Consider the following 19,152-nt stretch of genomic DNA (forward strand, 5'->3'; position numbering starts at 1 on the left):
ATATTAACAAGGTCTATGTTAAATTTGTGTTCCATGGATTTCTACATGCATCAAAGGTTTTTGAACACTACACTTTGTCTAGTGGTGGCATGGGACCAAATCACTGTTTTAAATGTTTCTTTATTTCTTGCCTCCACTCAACAATTTTCTGCCAAACTCCAAGAATCAACGAATTAGATTGGTGTGGCCTTATATGAAAGCTTTCTCATTGTAACTTAATTTGTCCACCATATTTCTGTATTTACATATTGTATTAAAATGATTTGAAATCAAATTGTAGACAAAATAGATAAAATCCAATTAAGCCAGACCAAAGCTGCCCAATATGATTACAACTCTTTACACCGTTTCATTCTCAAATCCTTGGCTTCAATCTGATTGACACAAAAGAGACCATCTGACATCTACGCATTGCCGACACCGATCAGCTTCTTGGTCAGGTCGTCCCAGCTCTTCCCAAGCTCCAAGCGGGAGTAAACTGATGGGTGCATCGTGTCAACACCCTGGGGGAAACACAAACAAATACAGTCAAACTTGCATCCAACAACCAGTCAAGGGACCAAGGAAATGTGGTTGTTGACTGGAGTTGGCTGTTGGATAAAACTCGGGTCGGTTTGCCGATTTTGTGGGCATAAATGAGGCTGCATAAATACTTCGCACGAACAGGACTTATCTGCCTGTTATGCATATAAAATTACAAGACAAGTGAAGAAATACAGTATATACAAGAAAAAACAAACTAAACTGTTGTTGTCTACAAGACTACAATGCACTGTCGATTACATTGCCAATAAACGTTAACATAACTAAAGATTTTTCGGGTACATGTACAAAACCTTTGTTGTACTTACAATGAATGTTTACATTGAGATTTGTGTCTCCATTGTTCTACATTTGTTGCTACATTTGAATTCACTTTGTTCTACATTTGTTGCTACATAAACACAAGCTTGCCGTTGACTGTAGAATCTGTTATTGAAATGCTCGCTGGACTGCTGTCAATCATTTTTGTTGTTGAATGGAGTGGTAAATCTACACAGTACGACCCCTGAGGCCCATGAGGAAGTGGTTGCTGGTTGAAGCCTGCAGTTGGTTCCTTGAAAGAGTTCACTTACTATGTAAAATCGGACGGGACTGTCTGAATGTGGTTGTTGACAAGAGTTGGTTGTAGGATAGAGTTGGTTGGATGGACAAGTTTGACTGTATGAGTAAATAAACATCTAGTCCATTTTGTTTATTTGTTTGTTTGATTTTGTAAAAAAAAGTTACCATATTCCCATAGCCTTTTTTTAAGGCTGTAGAGGGTTTTGGTCATGGTATTGGAATGTGGAGCCCATTCCTCTCCTTCCACTGCCTTTTACCTCCCCAACCGAGGTCTGGTGCCCATTTTTACACCTGGCCTACGAAGCCACACATTTGTCCCTGTGGACAATTGGGTACCTCAGTGCTTGCACGATTACCTCACAACATCTATTTGTCTCGGGGTCCCGCATTGATTTTACGGCAGGGTTAAAATAATTCGGGGTCCCGGCCAGGCCAAAAAATAGCCCGGCAACTGCAATGTGTCTTTGTAGGGGTCACGCCCGAAAGTGAAAAAAAACTGGCCTGTGAACTACCCTGTGGGGCTCCTTTTTCATCAGTGGGGTCGTGTGGCGCAACGGCAGAGCGTTCGGCTCAGAACCAAGAGGTCCCGAGTTTGAATCCTGTCATGTCACCGATCTTGTGCCCTTGGGAAAGGCACTTTACACGACTTTCCTCACTCCACCCAGGTGTAAATGGGTACCTGACTTCGGTTGGGGAAGGTCGTATTGAGGTCACCTGGTGGCGCCGAATGGCAGCCACCCAGACCCTTGCGACAATTCCACATAATGTAAATGTGGATAAGATACGTAAATGTATATGTTGTGTATTATGTGAAACCTGTAAACCCTGCATCAATTCAGCACTAGAAAGGCTGCCTTTGCGGGTAAATTCTGACCAATAAAATAAAACCATTTTTCCAATTGGGACCTAAGCATGTATCTACGTGTAACTCCTACCTTGGCCCATGTCAGATAGGACGTCAAATGGAGGTCCCGTGTTTGGGGAGAGCCCCACGCACGTTAAAGAACCCACCACACCTTTCGAAAAAGAGTAGGGGCATGCCCCGATGCGCAATGGTCCAAACCTTACAGTTGGTATATAGGCTACAAAAGTTGGTAGCCTCAAAATGAAAAAAGAACTCCCACCTTGGCCCATGTCAGCACCTGCTGCACTGTGCTGCGCCACTCGGCAGACACCTGCGTCACCTCCAGGTGCAGCAGGCTCCTGCAGCTGGGGAACAGCTGTGGCAGGTGCTGCATTAGCAGCTGTAGCACCAGCAAGGTGGCCACCAGCTGCAACAACTGCTTTGCTACCTTCGCACCTGGAAGTTAGAAATAAATGAAAAATCATGCATGACTTTTGCTAATCTTGACTTTTTTATCATCATTGTTTTGATATTGTCTAGATATAATGATATTAAGTAGCCTAGGCATCCAATTATGAATATTGCAGGACTGATATATATATGCATATGATTTTTTATGTATGTGTGTGTGTGTGTGTGTGTGTGTGTGTGTGTGTGTGTGTGTGTGTGTGTGTGTGTGTGCATGCATATGGAGAGGAATATTACAGGTATCTCAGCCTTATTTCTACAGGAATCTACATAATATTAAACATTATATATGCTGAAAGCACAGTGTAGATTAAGTTTTGGGGTAACAATGATGTCAGTGCCATTAAAACTAGACACTACATAAAGTTACATTACATCAGAGACTGCATGCAATGGTAACGTTGGGTAACCTAAATTCGTGGGGTACTTAAAGTCGGGATTTTTCGAAAACGGGGTATTTAGGGATATGTGCTAGATGCAAAATCAGTTATAACGCCAGCAATGCAAAGCAGATAGACTAACGTATTCAGAACACTGGCTGAAAAGCTTCGATAACCATGCATTAGAAGTTGGCGACGTCAAAAACTCTCCGTCCCTTATTGACAGAGTCTGGGGGCTTCGTGGGAGAATCACCCAGCACGGTTGTTCGCTGGTTTATAAGACAAATGTCACATCTCCTGCCTGCTAAACACAATTATTTATAAGACAACTTATTACAATCTCTTTTGCTAACCTGCAACTGGATTCTAAGTGTGATCAATCATCAAAACTCCTCTCTGTTGCTACAACCTACGGCACGTGTATTTTCCCGCCGCCATATTGTTAACCAGAATCCTGTTGTCAAGCAGACGACAAAGGTTTGTGAGGAACACTTTTTGTCTAAATGCTGCGTGTGATAGTGGACTGAGGAAGATATTTTCCTCAAAGTTTGCTCCTAACACAGCAAGGAACACATGGACATAGTAGTATTACCATTGCTACGGCATCCAGCTAACTTCCCATGAATAATGTAACGTTACACGTTGCCCGATGATGACGATGGGCCGACTTTGAGTGAAGTTCTACCGACTCAACACACGGGTTGTTCCGGAACTGGCCTGATGTGTGCGGTACGGCCGTTTTTTCGTGTATTTTTTTTACTTGGACACGTCTATATCCATAGCACTCTCCTCAAGCCAAGGATAGAACGAATAGCTACTGTATAAAATGTGATTAGCGGTAAGATATTCAAGACGAATCTTCTCTCCCGAATTAATGTGCCCCCCTGTCCGACTGCACCGTAATTGTGCGTGCGGCGGACGGTAGTTTCAAGTTGAAATATTATGGTGTCAGCACGACTAGAGACAAAATCTACCATATATATGATTAGTGCAAAGATAGTACATGATACTGACAGAATAATAGAAAAAAAGGATGGTTTATTGTTCTGCTAGATTGATTTCAGTCAACCATTATCGGAAAAATCCCGAATTTAGGTTACCCAACGTTATAATCTATATCTAATTTTCCTGTACTCTCTTTTTTTTATCATGAGCATGCAGAATGGCTGAAATTCCAGATTGTTGACTGCAATCTTTTCATAGCCTTGCAGTTCTTCCCCAGTGTAGCAAGTCCGAATCTACCCCTAGCCAGAGTGAACCTGGGCACATTTTGGCCGGGGGAGAGTCTGGCCTGCTACACTGGGCCCCAAAGATTGAGAGTCTACCATGTTTGGTTTACAAATGATAACAATGATTGTAATGCTTACCGAGAGATTTGAGTCCTGCAATGTTGAACATCTGGACACACCTCTGACTGGAGATCCCGAGCAACCCGTCTAACTCTGGACTGAACTCCCAGTAGGACAGCCCCTGTTCAGTATGCTGTGTGTCAGGTGGGGAGGGGGGCAACATCAAGTAAGTCTATATGACATTACATGTATATGTATATGTAAATAATATGTGTGTGTGTATTATCGTTGTAAAAAGAGCCAGAAATATTTCACATGTACACGTACTACCGCAAGGCACACATATATACGCTCTGTCTGAATGTTGCACTCATCTGTAATGGACCCTTGTTGTCGTCTTACATTCCGGTTTTTAAATGTACTGTTTTATCTAACGTTAGATGATTTTATATATGTCACCAGATTTTACCTAGTTGGTTAATGATGATACTGTTGTAAATCTGACTCCAATTCGGTCATGAATATGACTGCCACTGTCAGTTTGTGTAAGTTTTCTTAATAAACCATTCATCATCATCATCATATATCATCAAATCCTCAGCCAATAATGCTTATGATGAAGTCCCATTCATAGTAGGACTGCATGGTCATACAATTTTGATTTTCAAGGAGGCTGAAGCAAAAACAACCACTGGCAAGGATCTACATGTAAGCATAGAGATTACAAGCAATATGTTAATCCTATTGCAAAGATGGGGATAAAGATATGCTGCAAAACATATGCTTAATCTTCGATGAGTTCAACCCTTTCCGAACTGTTCCAAAACTAGCGCTACTAAGATTTAATATTTGAACTTATATGTACAAATAATACCTTAAGCAGAGCAAATATTTGCCCCAGAGTTGTCTCTGTGATGCCACTCCCCCTTGTGGTCACAATTGGTACTACACCAATGTCTCGCCCACTGAAGTAACCTGTATAGTCTGGAGAAAAATTCTTACTTTACTTCAACCTTCATACTAAACTCAATGAAGAACAGGATTGAGGTTTGATTGTGATAAATGAGAGGCCCAATAGATCTCTCATTGGTCTCTCAGTGAGCAGCCAATGACCTCCTGAGCTCTTGCAATGGTCTCAACAGGGTCTTCCAATGATCTTTCAATGGTCTCAACAAGGTCTTCCAATGATCTTTCAATGTTCTCAACAAGGTCTTCCAATGATCTTTCAATGGTCTCAATAAGGTCTTCCAATGATCTTTCAATGGTCTCAACAAGGTCTTCCAATACTCTATCAATATGTAAAATGTCACGGATATGTAAATGATGTTAAGATTGTTCCCATGGTAAGACAACACCATTTTAAGAACTGGCTTTAATTTGTACTTTACATAGTCAACCTATTGATGTGTTCAAAAATTTGTATTTTCTGAGAACCACCATTATGATAGTAGAATGGAACACTTTGTCATCAAAACTGTAGGAATATCCTCACAAGACAGCCTTAAGAAACAGTTGCAGTCATGATCAGATGTGCAAAAGGTAGGTGTGACAGGCTGTTCAGTGTAATATAACCAGCTGCTGCCGCGCCGCATGCCTGTAAAGCTGGTGTGTTATGCCAAAAGGCTAAACAGATACAGAAAATACAGTTGAAACAGAGTTATACAGTGTAGGAGGGTCTAAGTTCTAAGGTTAAGGTCTTTACTCTGTACAAAAAGCAGGTCGGACTTACCCGAGGTCAAATGAGAGCGGGCAGAGTGGTAGGCACCAGGACCCCTTCTTAATCTCTTCAAACTGCTCCTGTTGTAACAAAAAGTCACACATATAATGACAAAGGTATAACAACAACAGTCTACATTTCAATGAACTAAAACAAACAAAAAAAGCTCAAAAAGAATAGTGACTTCTTTAATTTATTGCTGTCTTCTGTGGTGGTTAGTCCACTAATAACCTTGATCATACATCCATCTAATATATGAAACTGATTAATACAAAGAACAAATTGCTCTTAATTTGACACTTAAGCCCTCAACATACACTCATAATACACATAGATGGCATCAAATGTAAAGATGAAAATACCCTCAGCTGGTGACTGTAATATACTTTCGAATAACCTTCATAAAACACTGGATTTAGTTAAACTGTTGTCCCCTATGCTCATTCATTACAGTACTATGCCTTTATCTACGATTCAGAACTTAACAAAAAATGTCTTCGAATTATAATTTTGTTGAGTTCACTCTTACATTGTACACTCACGTGTATTTTTCATACCTTTCCTCTCCTTCATCCATATCCAAAGATATAGATGCCTTCTCCTTCTCCAACTCTGCCAGCATCATGAATCTATCCGTTTCCTTCCTCTGCTCCTTTGTTAACTCCAATGTTATTGGCTTTTCTTCTTTCTTCTTCCGTTCAATGTCAAGACGTTCTTTGACCCGAGTGAACATTGCAAAACGTTCTTTAACCATCATCAGTTGTTGTTGTCTTTCTTCTTTCTCTCCTTCCCGTGCTGGTTGTTCTCTTGCCAGTGAATGTGCTTGTCGTCTTCCACACACCTTAGCCATTATCATTCGTCGTTGTCTTTCTTTCTCCCTTTCCTGTGCTGGTTGTTCTCTTGCCAGTGAACGTGCTTGTGGTCTTCCACACAACTTTACGTTAGCAGTTACTGAACAGGGGGGTGGTGGAGGAGAGGGTCTTGCTGAAGAGGGGGGTGGTGGAGGAGGGGGTCTTGCTGAAGAGGGGGGCGGTGGAGGAGGGGGTCTTGCTGAACAGGGGGGTGGTGGAGGAGGGGGTGCTGTTGAACAGGGACGTGGTATAGGAGCGGGTGCATCATATTCTGGCAACAGTTGAACACCAGACTGTGCAGCATTGGACGAGACAGTGGTTGTGATGCTCTTGTCGAAATCACCAAATGTTGGCATCTCAGACTGTCTAGCTGCTTTCCCAAAGACACCAGTGTCACTGGGACTCTGATAAACTATCTTGCCATCCTTATCTGCAACATATCTACCAGCTTTGCCGCCAGTTGACTTCCTCGCTCGTTGAGGAAGTCTTGAGGTAGAACCTCCTTTAGGAATCATTTCTGCTTGACTGGATCCACCAAAGCTAAAGCGTGCCGTTTCTTCTTTCTCTTGGAGAGGGGCACCAAACGTAAACCCTTCTGTTGAATCACTTAGGGCTGAACTCCTAACTGGACCAAACCAGGAATCACGACCAACTCCAGCACCACCACCACCCACACTTGGGGCAGCAGAGGAAGCGAAACCGAAAGACACAGCTTCCTGTTCCTGTGGTGCAGTCTTGTGGCCAAAAAGACTTGTGCTTGCAGCAAATGGAGTTCCATCAAATGGCGCTCCACCAAATGATACAGGTTCCTGTTCCCTTGGTGCAGTTGTCTGACCAAAAAGACTTGTGGTTGCAGCAAATGGAGTTCCACCGAATGGCGCTCCACCAAATGGTACAGGTTCCTGTTCCTTTGGTGCAGTTGTCTGACCAAAAAGACCTGTGGTTCCACCAAATGGAGTTCCATCAAATGATGTTCCACCCAATGGTGTTCCACCAGGTGCTGCTGCATCAAAGCTTGCATCATGACTTGGAGCAGCAGAACCATCAGAATCTGAATCTGAACTAAATGCAGTTTCTTGGCTCTCTATCTTAGCCGCAGTACCGCACATTATACCGAAGCTTGAGGTTGAGGTCAGAGCTCCGAAACCAAAAGCAGGAGCTGGCTGATTTGCGGCCACAGATTGGGAGAGACCAAATCCTGACATCTTTGGTTCAGCCGTCTTGCCAAATACACCCTTGGATGTATCAGATGTTTGGCCAAGTGTGAAGCTGGCTGGTTTAAGGATGCTTGACCTGGACTTGGATTTAACCATGGCCTGGCTGAATGTAGCTTTTTGCACCCTTGCTTCTCTTGTACTGGCAAAGAGGCCATCATCTTTAGAAATGGTTGTTGAAGCGCTGAATACTGCAGATTGCGCTTGAAGAGCATCCGCTTTTTCTATCAGATCGTCAAGACGATCTTTGCGAGCATGTCTTCCATCTGACACAGGCAGTTCTGTGACCAAGGAAATTCCCCTTCCAGCTATTCGTGTGTCCAACTTCTTTGAATACATCGCAAAGCGTCGTGGTGCAGTACCGTGTGCCTTTGGCTCCTTTTCTTCCCTCTTTGGTGCCATTTTCCGTGCTAAAGGTTTACGTTTTGGGGGTTCAGCCTCTATGGCTTCCTCTGTAGGTGGTGTCGGACTATACGAAGGAGATGTCGGGCTGTACGAAGGAGATGTTGGGCTGTAAAGTGGAGAGAGACGTTCACGTGACCTTGATCTTGACCTTTCAGGAGATGCAGACACAGTTGTTGACCTATAGGTCAAAGAGCTTGGTCCTTTCCCAGAGGCACTAGCCTTCCTGTGAAAAGTCTCAGCTTGAGGCATGATAATATTTGCCACAGCTTGAAACCTTCCTTTTGCTGCTGTTGAAGAAACAACAAAATTCAAGGTTTAGTATATTTGAAAAACCTACGAGAAAAGTGTCATAATTATCACGCTTGACTGCAGTTCTTTCCCATAATCTCATTTTTTCAGTTGCAAACTAAAGGAATAAAGGATGAAGATCTGCTGGTCAATTTTACAGGTATACTGTATGTTAGCAATGTTTTTATGTTTGTGTTTTCTGCGGTAAAATCTTTACGGTGAATTTAAAGCCACCGCCTAGATATGAGGTGAAGAGCTCATCCAGAAAACAAAACCACTGCAAATGTTTCAAGATGTAAAGTATCTCCATTCACTAACCTCCCTTCCCATCTTCTCCATCATCATCAAACAATCCAAATCCCATCTCTTCATCACTCTCTTCCTCTTCTGATGACAACTGTTTCTTTCCTGCTTTTTTCCTGCCTCCTTTGACCCCTTCTGTGAATTAAGAAGAAGCTTTATTGATGTTTCATTTGAGTGGAACAGACAGTGTACATAGAGAGAGCCTGTGGAAAATACTAAGGGCCTACGGTATACCGCACAAGATTGTCTCCATCATAGGGAAATTCTATGAACACTTTGAATGCAAATTATGTGATTACAGAAAACAGTCTGTCTAAACCTTTCTGTATTAAATCCGGCATCAGACAAGGGTGCATTCTCTCCCCTATCATGTTCCTCATCACCATTGACTGGGTGATGCGAGAAACAATGTTAGATTGTCTCCGTGGTATCAAATGGACTCAAGTGATGATGTACCTCGAGGATCTCGATTTTGCCCTTTCATCAGTCCGCACATCACTCCAGGAAAAGACCGACCGCCTTAGTGACCGAGGCAAACAGACCGGTTTGTAAACAAGAACAAAACACAAGTGATGATGTGGCTAGGGCATGTACTAAGGATGCCAGAAAAAAGGATTCCCAAAGTTGCCCTGAACTGGAGGCCAACAGGAAAGAGAAAAAGAGGCAGACCAAAGATCACATGGAGGGGGACAGTGTCAGACAACCTGGTGGCCATGGGTCTGTCCTGGAGAACTGCTGACAGCTTGGCACAGAACAGACCCAGATGGAGGGAAGAGGTCATGGCCTTATGTCTCAGAAGGGACGAAGAGGATAAGTAAGTAAGATTATTGATGCAAAGATTAAGGACAGCGACATCCATACGGTCAACTAGAAACAATATAGAAGTACAAAATGAGTTTTATCATTCTTAAAGTGATCATATAGGCTACTTAACAAAATGGAAATACAAAACTCATCTTGAAATTCTACTTCTAAGCAATACTAATTAGGCTAATTATATGATGAAAAAAGGATAAAAGATACTGTAACAGTCCAATCATGAACATGACATGAAAACCAAAAAAATCTGTTAGAAAATGCTAGAGAGGACACTTTGATAATTTGCAAATGATGGACAATGTCATGGTATCTTACCTTCCTCCAATTCCATCTCTTCTTCATCTTCTAGATCTGAATCTGCTTCCCACGAATCGTCTTCTTCTTCTGAGCTGGATGAGGCAGCACAAAACTTGTCTTCAGCACTTTGAGCCATCTCTAGATGTTGGAAAATAAAAATATTCCAAACAAAAATGTCAATTTCTACACAATACAATGTAGATTGCCTTTTCTTGAAATCTTATGCTTAACTATGATTAAGCTGTAATGGTAGTCCTAAACTTAACACAAGGGTATCTGTATCTATATAGCGGGTATAACAGTTACTGCCCTTTGGCGTAACACACCAGCTTTGCAGGCACGCAGCACGGCAGCAGCTGGTTATATTACACTGAATGACCTGTCTCATCTAACCTTTGCACATCTAACTAGCACTGCAAGTGCTGTTTAAAGCTATCTAGAGAGAACGCCCCTACTATACTTGGTGGCAATGAGTTCCACTTTAGGATAGTTCTACGGAAAAAACAGTTTTTGAATTTCAAAGCTTTAACCCTGGGTTGATAATTCTGGTACTTGAAGGCATGGCTATTTCATGGCAGGGTAAAAGTAAAAAATAAAAGCACCTTACCAAAACAAGCCATATCTAGATCTTCTGTGACCAAGTAGGCTTCTTCTTCATAATCAGCTACATCTATGACCTGTAGACAACAGAGGAAACAGTCAATTCAATTGGCTATTTAAAGATTCTGGTCCTTATCGATAATGTGTTGAAATGAATTCTAACCATTTTAGCACGTACAAATGTCTGTACTCATTTTCATATCGTAGTAGTTTACAACCTTGTTCAAGCGGTAACGCAACCCGTCGCTTGGCCATATGGATCAAATTCTGTGGATCTGTCAGCGTGGGTTTGATCCTAGCGTCAGCCCCAGCTCGGACATGTTGTTAGGGATTGCATTTGTCATTTCGGATGATGACGTAAAGCCGGCAGCCCCATGTATGAGGGAGCTTCAGGCTTAAGACTCAAGCATTAAATCTCTGCACGTTAAAGAACCCAACACACTTACTGAGTAGAGAAAGGGTGACCTGGTGTACGTAAAACGTGCCATAGCAATGCCCCGATTCACTATCAGCTTTCAAAAAAGCAATTTGCTTTATTCTACAGCTCAAGCCCACAGCTAAAGGCAACTTCAGGAGCAAGCACCTTTTCCTTTTCTTTCCCTTTTTCCCTGTCCTCAGCAGACCACAACGTCAAGTTGTCTCTCAACTGCTGCATGATCAAGGTCGAGTCCTTGTAGCTTTCCTCGCTCAGCGTATCCAACTCTGCGATCGCGTCGTCAAACGCCGTCTTCGCAACCTGGCATGCCTTTTCTGGCATGTTCAATTTGTTGTGATAAAACGTTGCTAGCGAGAGCTGTTTCTGCAATACTGTTGGATGAGTAGGCGGAAGTTTCTTTTTTGCAATATTCGATGCGGCTGTGTAGGACTCCAAGCTGTCTTCGATGGCTTTTTCTGCAGTCTATCCATCAAGCATGATTAAATTAAATGTAAGAATTATCCGACTAGTAATTGAATGCATATAGAATACAACACTTTTTTTTCAAACTTTAAGTTTTTTTTCACTCTTCATACCAAATGAGCAATGGCTATGAAACAACTCAAATCCAGGGAAAATAAACTTGTGGTAATTCCTTTATAATATATATCAACAGTTTATAAAATTAAAAAAAGAAGGTTTTAAAGGCTAAATATAAGTCATAAAATGTTCACAAAAAGACGAAATTGTTCTTTCTCCCTTTGTAATAGCATTTGGTTAGTTGGGTAGCCCTGGCTGTACTTTTTACAGTCGAATAAATCAAATCAAATCAAATCTCCCTCTCTTTTTACTGTAAATGCAGAAATGTTCACAGGGATTTTATTTCGCGGTAAAGAGAAAATGGAGTGTTCACAATGGTTTTGAGCTCAACTTTGAAACAATAGTAGTGCTACAGTCACGCAATGGAACGGCTTTTGGGGCGATTAAAGTTCGGGGTAAAGAGTTCACGACGAATGCCAGAAACATAAAACCACTGCAAATATTTCTGCTTTGATGTACAGTATTTTGAATGCCCCATACCTTCATTTCTCCTTTGTCCTTCTCCCATCCCATGTAGGATAAGATATCAACACTCTCTTTTCCCACCAGTTCTTCAATGCTTGGACCATCACCAGTAGTCAGGTCTTCATCCTACATGAAAATATTATCATGATATTCTATTAGATCATTTGAAAATAATATGCCACTCCTGTTCATGGTTCCAACTTTGCATGCTCAGCAAGAAGAACAGCGAGTATAATAATATAATTTGGTAGTATGATGGACACACTCTCGAGGTGTCGCCAAAACTTTTCTCACCTTTTCCCTTTTTTCCACAGCCACAAAGCTGGTGAACTGTGTGACAATAGAGTACTCCTTGCTAAGGTCGATGATGTACGGCTTCAGTCCCATTTTCTTTGTCTAGAAAAAAAAAGAAGTTAGTTAAGAGAAGGGAATTGTAAATCCTTCAATGTTTGTATGGGTTTTTTTCAGTGGCCTCTAATACTTGCTACAAATTTTTGAGACAGCAAATATGTGTCTCCAATAAACTGCTATTGTTCTTTAACTGCAAGACTTTCAGTGTTACAAAAACTTCAAGTTCCTACAAAAATTGATAAATTTATGGTTTGTTGATAGAGTTCAACATGTAGCTTACAATGTAATCTAAGCAAAGCAAATTGTCTGTTGATATAACGTTGGGTAACATAAATTCGGGATTTTTCCGATAATGGTTGACTGAAATCAATCTAGCAGAACAATAAACCATCCTTTTTTTCTATTATTCTGTCAGTATCATGTACTATCTTTGCACTAATAATATATATGGTAGATTTTGTCTCTAGTCGTGCTGATACCATAATATTTCAACTTGAAACTACCGTCCGCCGCACGCACAATGGCGGTGTTGTCGGACAGGGGTGAACATTAATTCGGGAGAGAAGATTCATCTTGAATATCTTACCGCTAATTACATTTTATACAGCAGCTATTCGTTCCATCCTTGGCTTGAGGAGAGTGCTATGGATGTAGACGTGTCCAAGTAAAAAAAACACACGAAAAAACGGCCGTACCACACACATCAGGCCTACGGGAACAACCCGTGTGTTGAGTCGGTAGAACGTCACTCAAAGTTCACCCCCACCGTCATGGAAATTTGTACATTATTCATCGGGGCGTTAGCTGGATGCCGTAGAAATGGTAATACTACTATGTCCATGTGTTTCTGATTGTGCTAAGAGCAAACTTTGAGGAAAATATCGCCATCAGTCCACTATCACACACAACATTTAGACAAAAAGTGTTCCTTGCAAACGTTTGTCGTCTGCCGAATAGCAGGATTCTGGGTAACGAATATGGCGGCGGGAAAATTCACCGTAATGCCGTAGCCATTGGTTGTAGCAACAAAGAGGCGTTTTGATGATTAATCACACTTAGAGTCCAGTTGTAGGTTAGCAAAAGAGATTCTAACAAGTTGTATTGTAAATAATTGTGTTGAGCAGGAAGCGGATGTGACATTTGTCTTATAAACCAGTGAACAACTATGAAGTATAATTCTCCCACAAAGCCCTCAGACTGTGACAATAAGGGACGGAGAGTTTTTGACGTAGCCAACTTCTAATGCATGGTTATCGAAGCTTTTCATACAGTGCTCTGAATACGTTAGTCTGTCAAGTTTGCATTTCTAGCGGTATTACTGATGTTGCATCTAGCACATATCCCTAAATACCCCGTTTTCAAAAAATCCCGAATTTAAGTACCCCGCGAATTCATGTTACCCAACGTTACATTTATTTTTAGTTCCAGAAAAACAAACTACATTGATTCTAAGTTCCAGAAAAACAAACTACATTGATTCTTAGTTCCAGGAAAACAAACTACATTGATTCTTGGTTCCAGGAAAACAAACTACATTGATTCTTAGTTCCAGGAAAATAAACTACATTGATTCTTAGTTCCAGGAAAACAAACTACATTGATTCTTACTTCCAGGAAAACAAACTACATTGATTCTTAGTTCCAGGAAAACAAACTACATTGTTTCTAAGTTCCAGGAAAACAAACTACATTGATTCTAAGTTCCAGGAAAACAAACTACATTGATTCTAAGTTCCAGGAAAACAAACTACACATTGATTCTAAGTTCCAGGACAACAAACTACATTGATTCCAAGTTCCAGGACAACGAACTGACCTCATGGTGCATCCTGTCTGCATGCAAAGTTCCATCTTCCCAGTCCCTGATGACAGCACGGGCCGTCAGCTGGTGCAGGATCTGGAAAGAAAACTGTGTTGTTATATTGTTGTCGCTGTTTTCTCTTTACTGTTCTGGAAACATTTCCATTTTCCATTTCTTTCTGTGTTGCATTCGTTAGGATACTTGAATCTGTATTCTTAACCAACAAATAACTGTGATAAAAATTTAAAAATTTGACCTCTTGAGCATAAAGGTAATAACCCTAGATTGCTTGAGGTAAAGAAGGGCTCCACCCCTGAGGTGCAGCCAAAAACTGCCCCACCTTGCCAGAAGTGATGCTGAGTTCAGAGGTGGAGACCATGGTGCTGATTTCCCGGTTGTTGATGACAGCCTTCAGGGTGGCCTGGAATAAAACAAACATCAAATCAAATCAATCAAATCGTTATACCAGTAGTGACCTATGGGGTATCAGATTACTGAGGCAGTCTGCACTAGAAAGTTACACAGGTTTGAACCCAGAACATTTCAATTCTAAGCAAACAACACTAAGCACAAGGCGAAAAGGATGCCCATACTACTATGGAAATATTCGTGGTGGTTTTACTTTAAAATTTGCAGTAGCGGCTCCACGGTGAATTCATGACACCCTAGATATGCCTTCAAAACTATTACTACTGTACTACAGAATTGTTACAATTCTGAACTTAAAACACAGAAAAAAACTCCATTCCCCTTCTATCACAAAATTAACTCCCCACAAAAAAAGAAGAAGATATTTACAGCTAGCATTTTACAAGCAAAAGAGTTCCAAAGTTTTTACCTGAGTGCAGTGTGGGACGTAGCCATACACGACTTGACGAGAGCCGTTGAAGAGAGAGACGATCTGATTGGGTGCCTGGACAGGAGGTGGAGCATCATCGTCCCACTGCTGCCAATCAACTGACACGGACGTCAGGCCCGGCTGGGCAGCTTTCCACAGCTGAGCTTTCACCTGTGGTTTTAGCAGAGTTTTAGATATATGTCTATAAGGTTAGTATGCTAAACATACAGAACTAGTACTTGAGCTTTGACCTACAGTTTTGACTAGTTGGGTAGCCCTAGTTGTATGTTTCATAAATAGCCGACTAAATCAAATCAAATCTTGCAGTCTTAATATCAGCTCAGTACATATACAATATATATTCATGTCTCTCACTCTCTATGTGTGTGTGTGTGTGTGAGTGTGCAAGTGATTCTGTGCGTGTGTGTGTGTGCATGTGATTCTGTGCATATGTGTTTGTGTGTGCGTGTGTGTGTGTGTGTGTGTGTGTGTGTGTGTGTGCACATATGTGAGTATGCCTGTCTGTGCATTTCCATATGCATGCATACATTGAAAAATTGTATATGAAATGCAATATATGAAGATGAGTATCAAAAGCAGATATGGAAGGATGGATATAAAGTGATGTATACAAAAGGGATATGATATATAGATGCAGATACATGTAGATAACAAGCGTTTTCATACAAAAAGGACAAACTTTACCTTCTTTTCCCACTTAGATTTGGTTTTGTCATCAAAATACTCAAACGCTCCCCCTCCCACCCTGGCTAAGGATCGCAGCAGATGTTTGTTGGAAATCGACCTGAAAGAAAGCAGCAAGAATAAGTTATTCATGTCCGAAGGTCAAAACAAAAATGCCCACTGCAGTTCCAAACAAGCCGCTAGGGGGCCCAAACTTACACAACTTACTTCCTGTGGCATGAACTATCATCGAAGCTTTCTTGAGTTATGCTCCTGACATACATAGAGACCCACCCAACAGCTGGCTCAACCAAAAACATACTAGTAATCTTCTCCGAGTACTAGTACTCGGCAAAGATAATTATCAGTTGTTGTTACTATATTTGATATGGAAAAAACATGGAAGGTTGTTACATGTATGTTGGAAGATCAACAATATATCCATTTATATCGATTTTAATTTTTTATACAGTTCCACATTTTTTTCTTTGATTACGTTTCTTGCTCTACAATTCGGATTAAATTGGACTCTCTTTATGAATCCATTTAAGAATCAACCTCAAAGTTTGGTCATCATATAATGGTGTTTGTAAAACTTTCAAAGTCACCCTCGAATTCAAATCTTCTGCAAAACTAGAATGACATTCAGTACATGGAATCTTGTGAGATGCATTCTTACCCCACTCCACAGCTGAACACCCTTGTTTCCTGGTAGTGTGCATGGGTGTCACTCAGAGTCTGTTCTGCGTTGTTCACATGTCCGTCAGAGATGAGGAAGACATTACGTGTTTTTCCCGACGGGGGAAGTAGGAAGAAACCGTGAAGAGGCCTCCACGCATCCGTGTTTCCCTTCGATGCTTTGAGATTCTGATAGAAAAATTGCGAAATTGTACTTTATCGTATGACTTTCTTATTTTGTTTATTATGAATTAAGAATTTTGTCTCAAAACAGCAGTAATTAATTGTAGGTTTGCTGTGGTTCATTAAGAAATGAGAAATCTCAGATAAGCTAAGCTTTAATAAAGATATAATGAAATCACGCTGCTCCACGTGACAGCCAATCAGCACCAAGGGAGGACAAAATGAATCACTGGAAAAAAGACGTCTTTATGATCCAGCCAATCAGGACCAATAAGAGATGAAATAGAATCACTTGAAATGGTCATGTCTCATGTGATAGCCAATCAGCACCAAGGAAAGATGAGATAGAATCAATTGAAACAGTCATGTCTCATGTGATAGCCAATCAGCACCAAGGAAAGATGAAATAGAATCACCTGAAATTATGCTGTCTCATGTGATAGCCAATCAGCACCAAGGAAAGATGAAATAGAATCACAGGAAATAATACTATCTCATGTGATGGCCAATCAGCACCAAGGAGGATGAAACAGAATCACTTGAAATGATACTGTCTCATGTGATAGCCAATCAGCACCAAGGAAAGATGAGATAGAACCACTTGAAATGATACTGTCTCATGTGATAGCCAATCAGCACCAAGGAAAGATGAGATAGAACCACTTGATATGATACTGTCTCATGTGATAGCCAATCAGCACCAAGGAAAGATGAGATAGAACCACTTGAAATGATACTGTCTCATGTGATGGCCAATGAGCACCAAGGTAAGATGAAATAGAATCACTTGAAATGATACTGTCTAATGTGGTAGCCAATCAGCACCAAGGACAGATATGATAGAATCACCTGAAATTGCACTGCCTCATATCATAGCCAATCAGCACCAATTGTGATCAAACATAATCGCTCAAAACAGACTGCTTTATGTCACAGCCAATCAGAAGCAAGGTAGGATAAGTTCAATAGAATGAGACTGCTTTAGGGACAGCCAATCAGTGCCAAGGACAGGATGAAACAGAACAGCAAATTTCAACTGAATAGGAAACAAAAATTAAACAAGACTGTTTTCTTTCCAAATCAATCATAAGCAAACATAATTGTATTCTCAAGAAAAAGGAAATGACCAACCTGGATGAATGTCTCAGCCTTGGAAACATTGGACTTGATTCTAGGCTGGCTCACAGCAAATAGTTCCTCATATCCTACATAAATATATGAAGTTTCAAAAACTGCTTAATAGAGTTTATCCTATTTGACCTAAAAATTACAAGCATTTTAAGCAAAATTTAGATGTATTTGTCCATAGCAATTCTTAGGTAAAAAGATATATTTGAAAGTGAAAACAGCCATCCTCTATTGAGGTTATGCTTTTTTATACAGTTGTATTGGAATATAGCACATGGCAATGCTTGGTATTTTCAGCCAAGCTGACTCCTAATTATCGATAAGTGTGCTGGGTTCTTTAACATGCAGTGGGCCCCTCATACACAGGATTGAAGGCTTAATTAATGCCATCTCAATAGGGCAAGAAGCTAGCACACAACCAAAAATAGTACATGAGTATCTCAATAAAGGTTAGATATCCAGGTAGAACATTATGCAATACAAAATTAAATCAGGCAACTTAAGAGAATTCAGTTTGCTGATTTCTTTTGCATGAGGTTATGAGTATGTATGTTTTTAAAAATGACAATTATGTTGAAACTAACCTGTGCCGAAGGCGACCACGTTGAAGCTACATTCCTTTGGTAGATGGTTGAGACAGAGGAGTGCAACTTTCTTGGCCGCCTCGAGGGGCGACCCCCGCATGGAGTTGGACCCATCCAGGAGGAGGATGACCTCATGACCTTTCACAAACTCTGCTTGGAATTCTGGGTAGAAGGTCAGCATACAGGCCTGAGTGTTTAAACAAAACAATCAGAGATGGCAGACTTCACCCCTTACGTATATACGACTTTCTGACCTCTCCAGTCCCTCAGATAAAAAGAGTAAACAATCAGATGATCATCAACTCCTTATTTGTTCTGATATTGATAATCAATATTAATATTAAGGGGGAGAGGGTGACTCATTGTTTATTCATCTCTTTGTTAATCTTTTTACATGCACACTCTCTCAAACACTCACACACAGCCATACATACACACAGTCACACACACGATACACACACACACATTCACTCGCACACACACACACACACACACACACACACACACACAAAACTTTCACAGACACATACACAAACGCACACACACTCAAACATACACACACACTCTCTCTCACACACACACACACACTCTCTCTCACCCATAAACACACACTCACTTACTCACTCTTTCTCCCTCACACACACACACACACACACACACACAAACACACACACACACACACACAAACACACACCTGGCTGTCCTTGTCCGGGTGCCGTTCCGCCCACATCCTGGGTACGTGGATCTCCGCCAGCCCCACCTGCAGCAGGAAACCATCTCCCAGCATGCAGTTCTTCTCCAACTCAACAACAGCCTTGCTTGCTGTCCTCTGATTGGTGGAGATAA

At 41.1% G+C, this 19,152-nt stretch overlaps 1 protein-coding gene across 1 annotated transcript in view; it reads right to left on the bottom strand.

Moving 5' to 3' along the window:
• Positions 1-375: 375 nt before the first annotated feature.
• Positions 376-19,152, bottom strand: part of LOC136424653 (protein mono-ADP-ribosyltransferase PARP4-like) — a 32,932-nt gene continuing 14,155 nt past the window's right edge. Inside the window, exons 21-41 of the mRNA XM_066413277.1 lie at positions 19,001-19,135; positions 18,307-18,493; positions 17,726-17,799; positions 16,413-16,600; positions 15,755-15,854; positions 15,050-15,220; positions 14,552-14,632; positions 14,227-14,307; positions 12,354-12,455; positions 12,075-12,185; positions 11,163-11,477; positions 10,587-10,656; positions 9,998-10,117; positions 9,320-9,382; positions 8,879-8,998; positions 6,345-8,559; positions 5,815-5,882; positions 4,960-5,069; positions 4,164-4,278; positions 2,229-2,404; positions 376-503 (exon numbers count right to left, since the gene is read on the bottom strand). Coding sequence (XP_066269374.1) covers positions 405-503; positions 2,229-2,404; positions 4,164-4,278; positions 4,960-5,069; positions 5,815-5,882; positions 6,345-8,559; positions 8,879-8,998; positions 9,320-9,382; positions 9,998-10,117; positions 10,587-10,656; positions 11,163-11,477; positions 12,075-12,185; positions 12,354-12,455; positions 14,227-14,307; positions 14,552-14,632; positions 15,050-15,220; positions 15,755-15,854; positions 16,413-16,600; positions 17,726-17,799; positions 18,307-18,493; positions 19,001-19,135 — 4,701 coding nt within the window. The 3' untranslated portion in view covers positions 376-404. The remainder of the gene's footprint in view (positions 504-2,228; positions 2,405-4,163; positions 4,279-4,959; positions 5,070-5,814; positions 5,883-6,344; positions 8,560-8,878; positions 8,999-9,319; positions 9,383-9,997; positions 10,118-10,586; positions 10,657-11,162; positions 11,478-12,074; positions 12,186-12,353; positions 12,456-14,226; positions 14,308-14,551; positions 14,633-15,049; positions 15,221-15,754; positions 15,855-16,412; positions 16,601-17,725; positions 17,800-18,306; positions 18,494-19,000; positions 19,136-19,152) is intronic.

The sequence above is a fragment of the Branchiostoma lanceolatum genome, chromosome 18 (genome assembly GCF_035083965.1).
Source record: "Branchiostoma lanceolatum isolate klBraLanc5 chromosome 18, klBraLanc5.hap2, whole genome shotgun sequence".
In the NCBI taxonomy this organism is placed as follows: domain Eukaryota; kingdom Metazoa; phylum Chordata; class Leptocardii; order Amphioxiformes; family Branchiostomatidae; genus Branchiostoma; species Branchiostoma lanceolatum.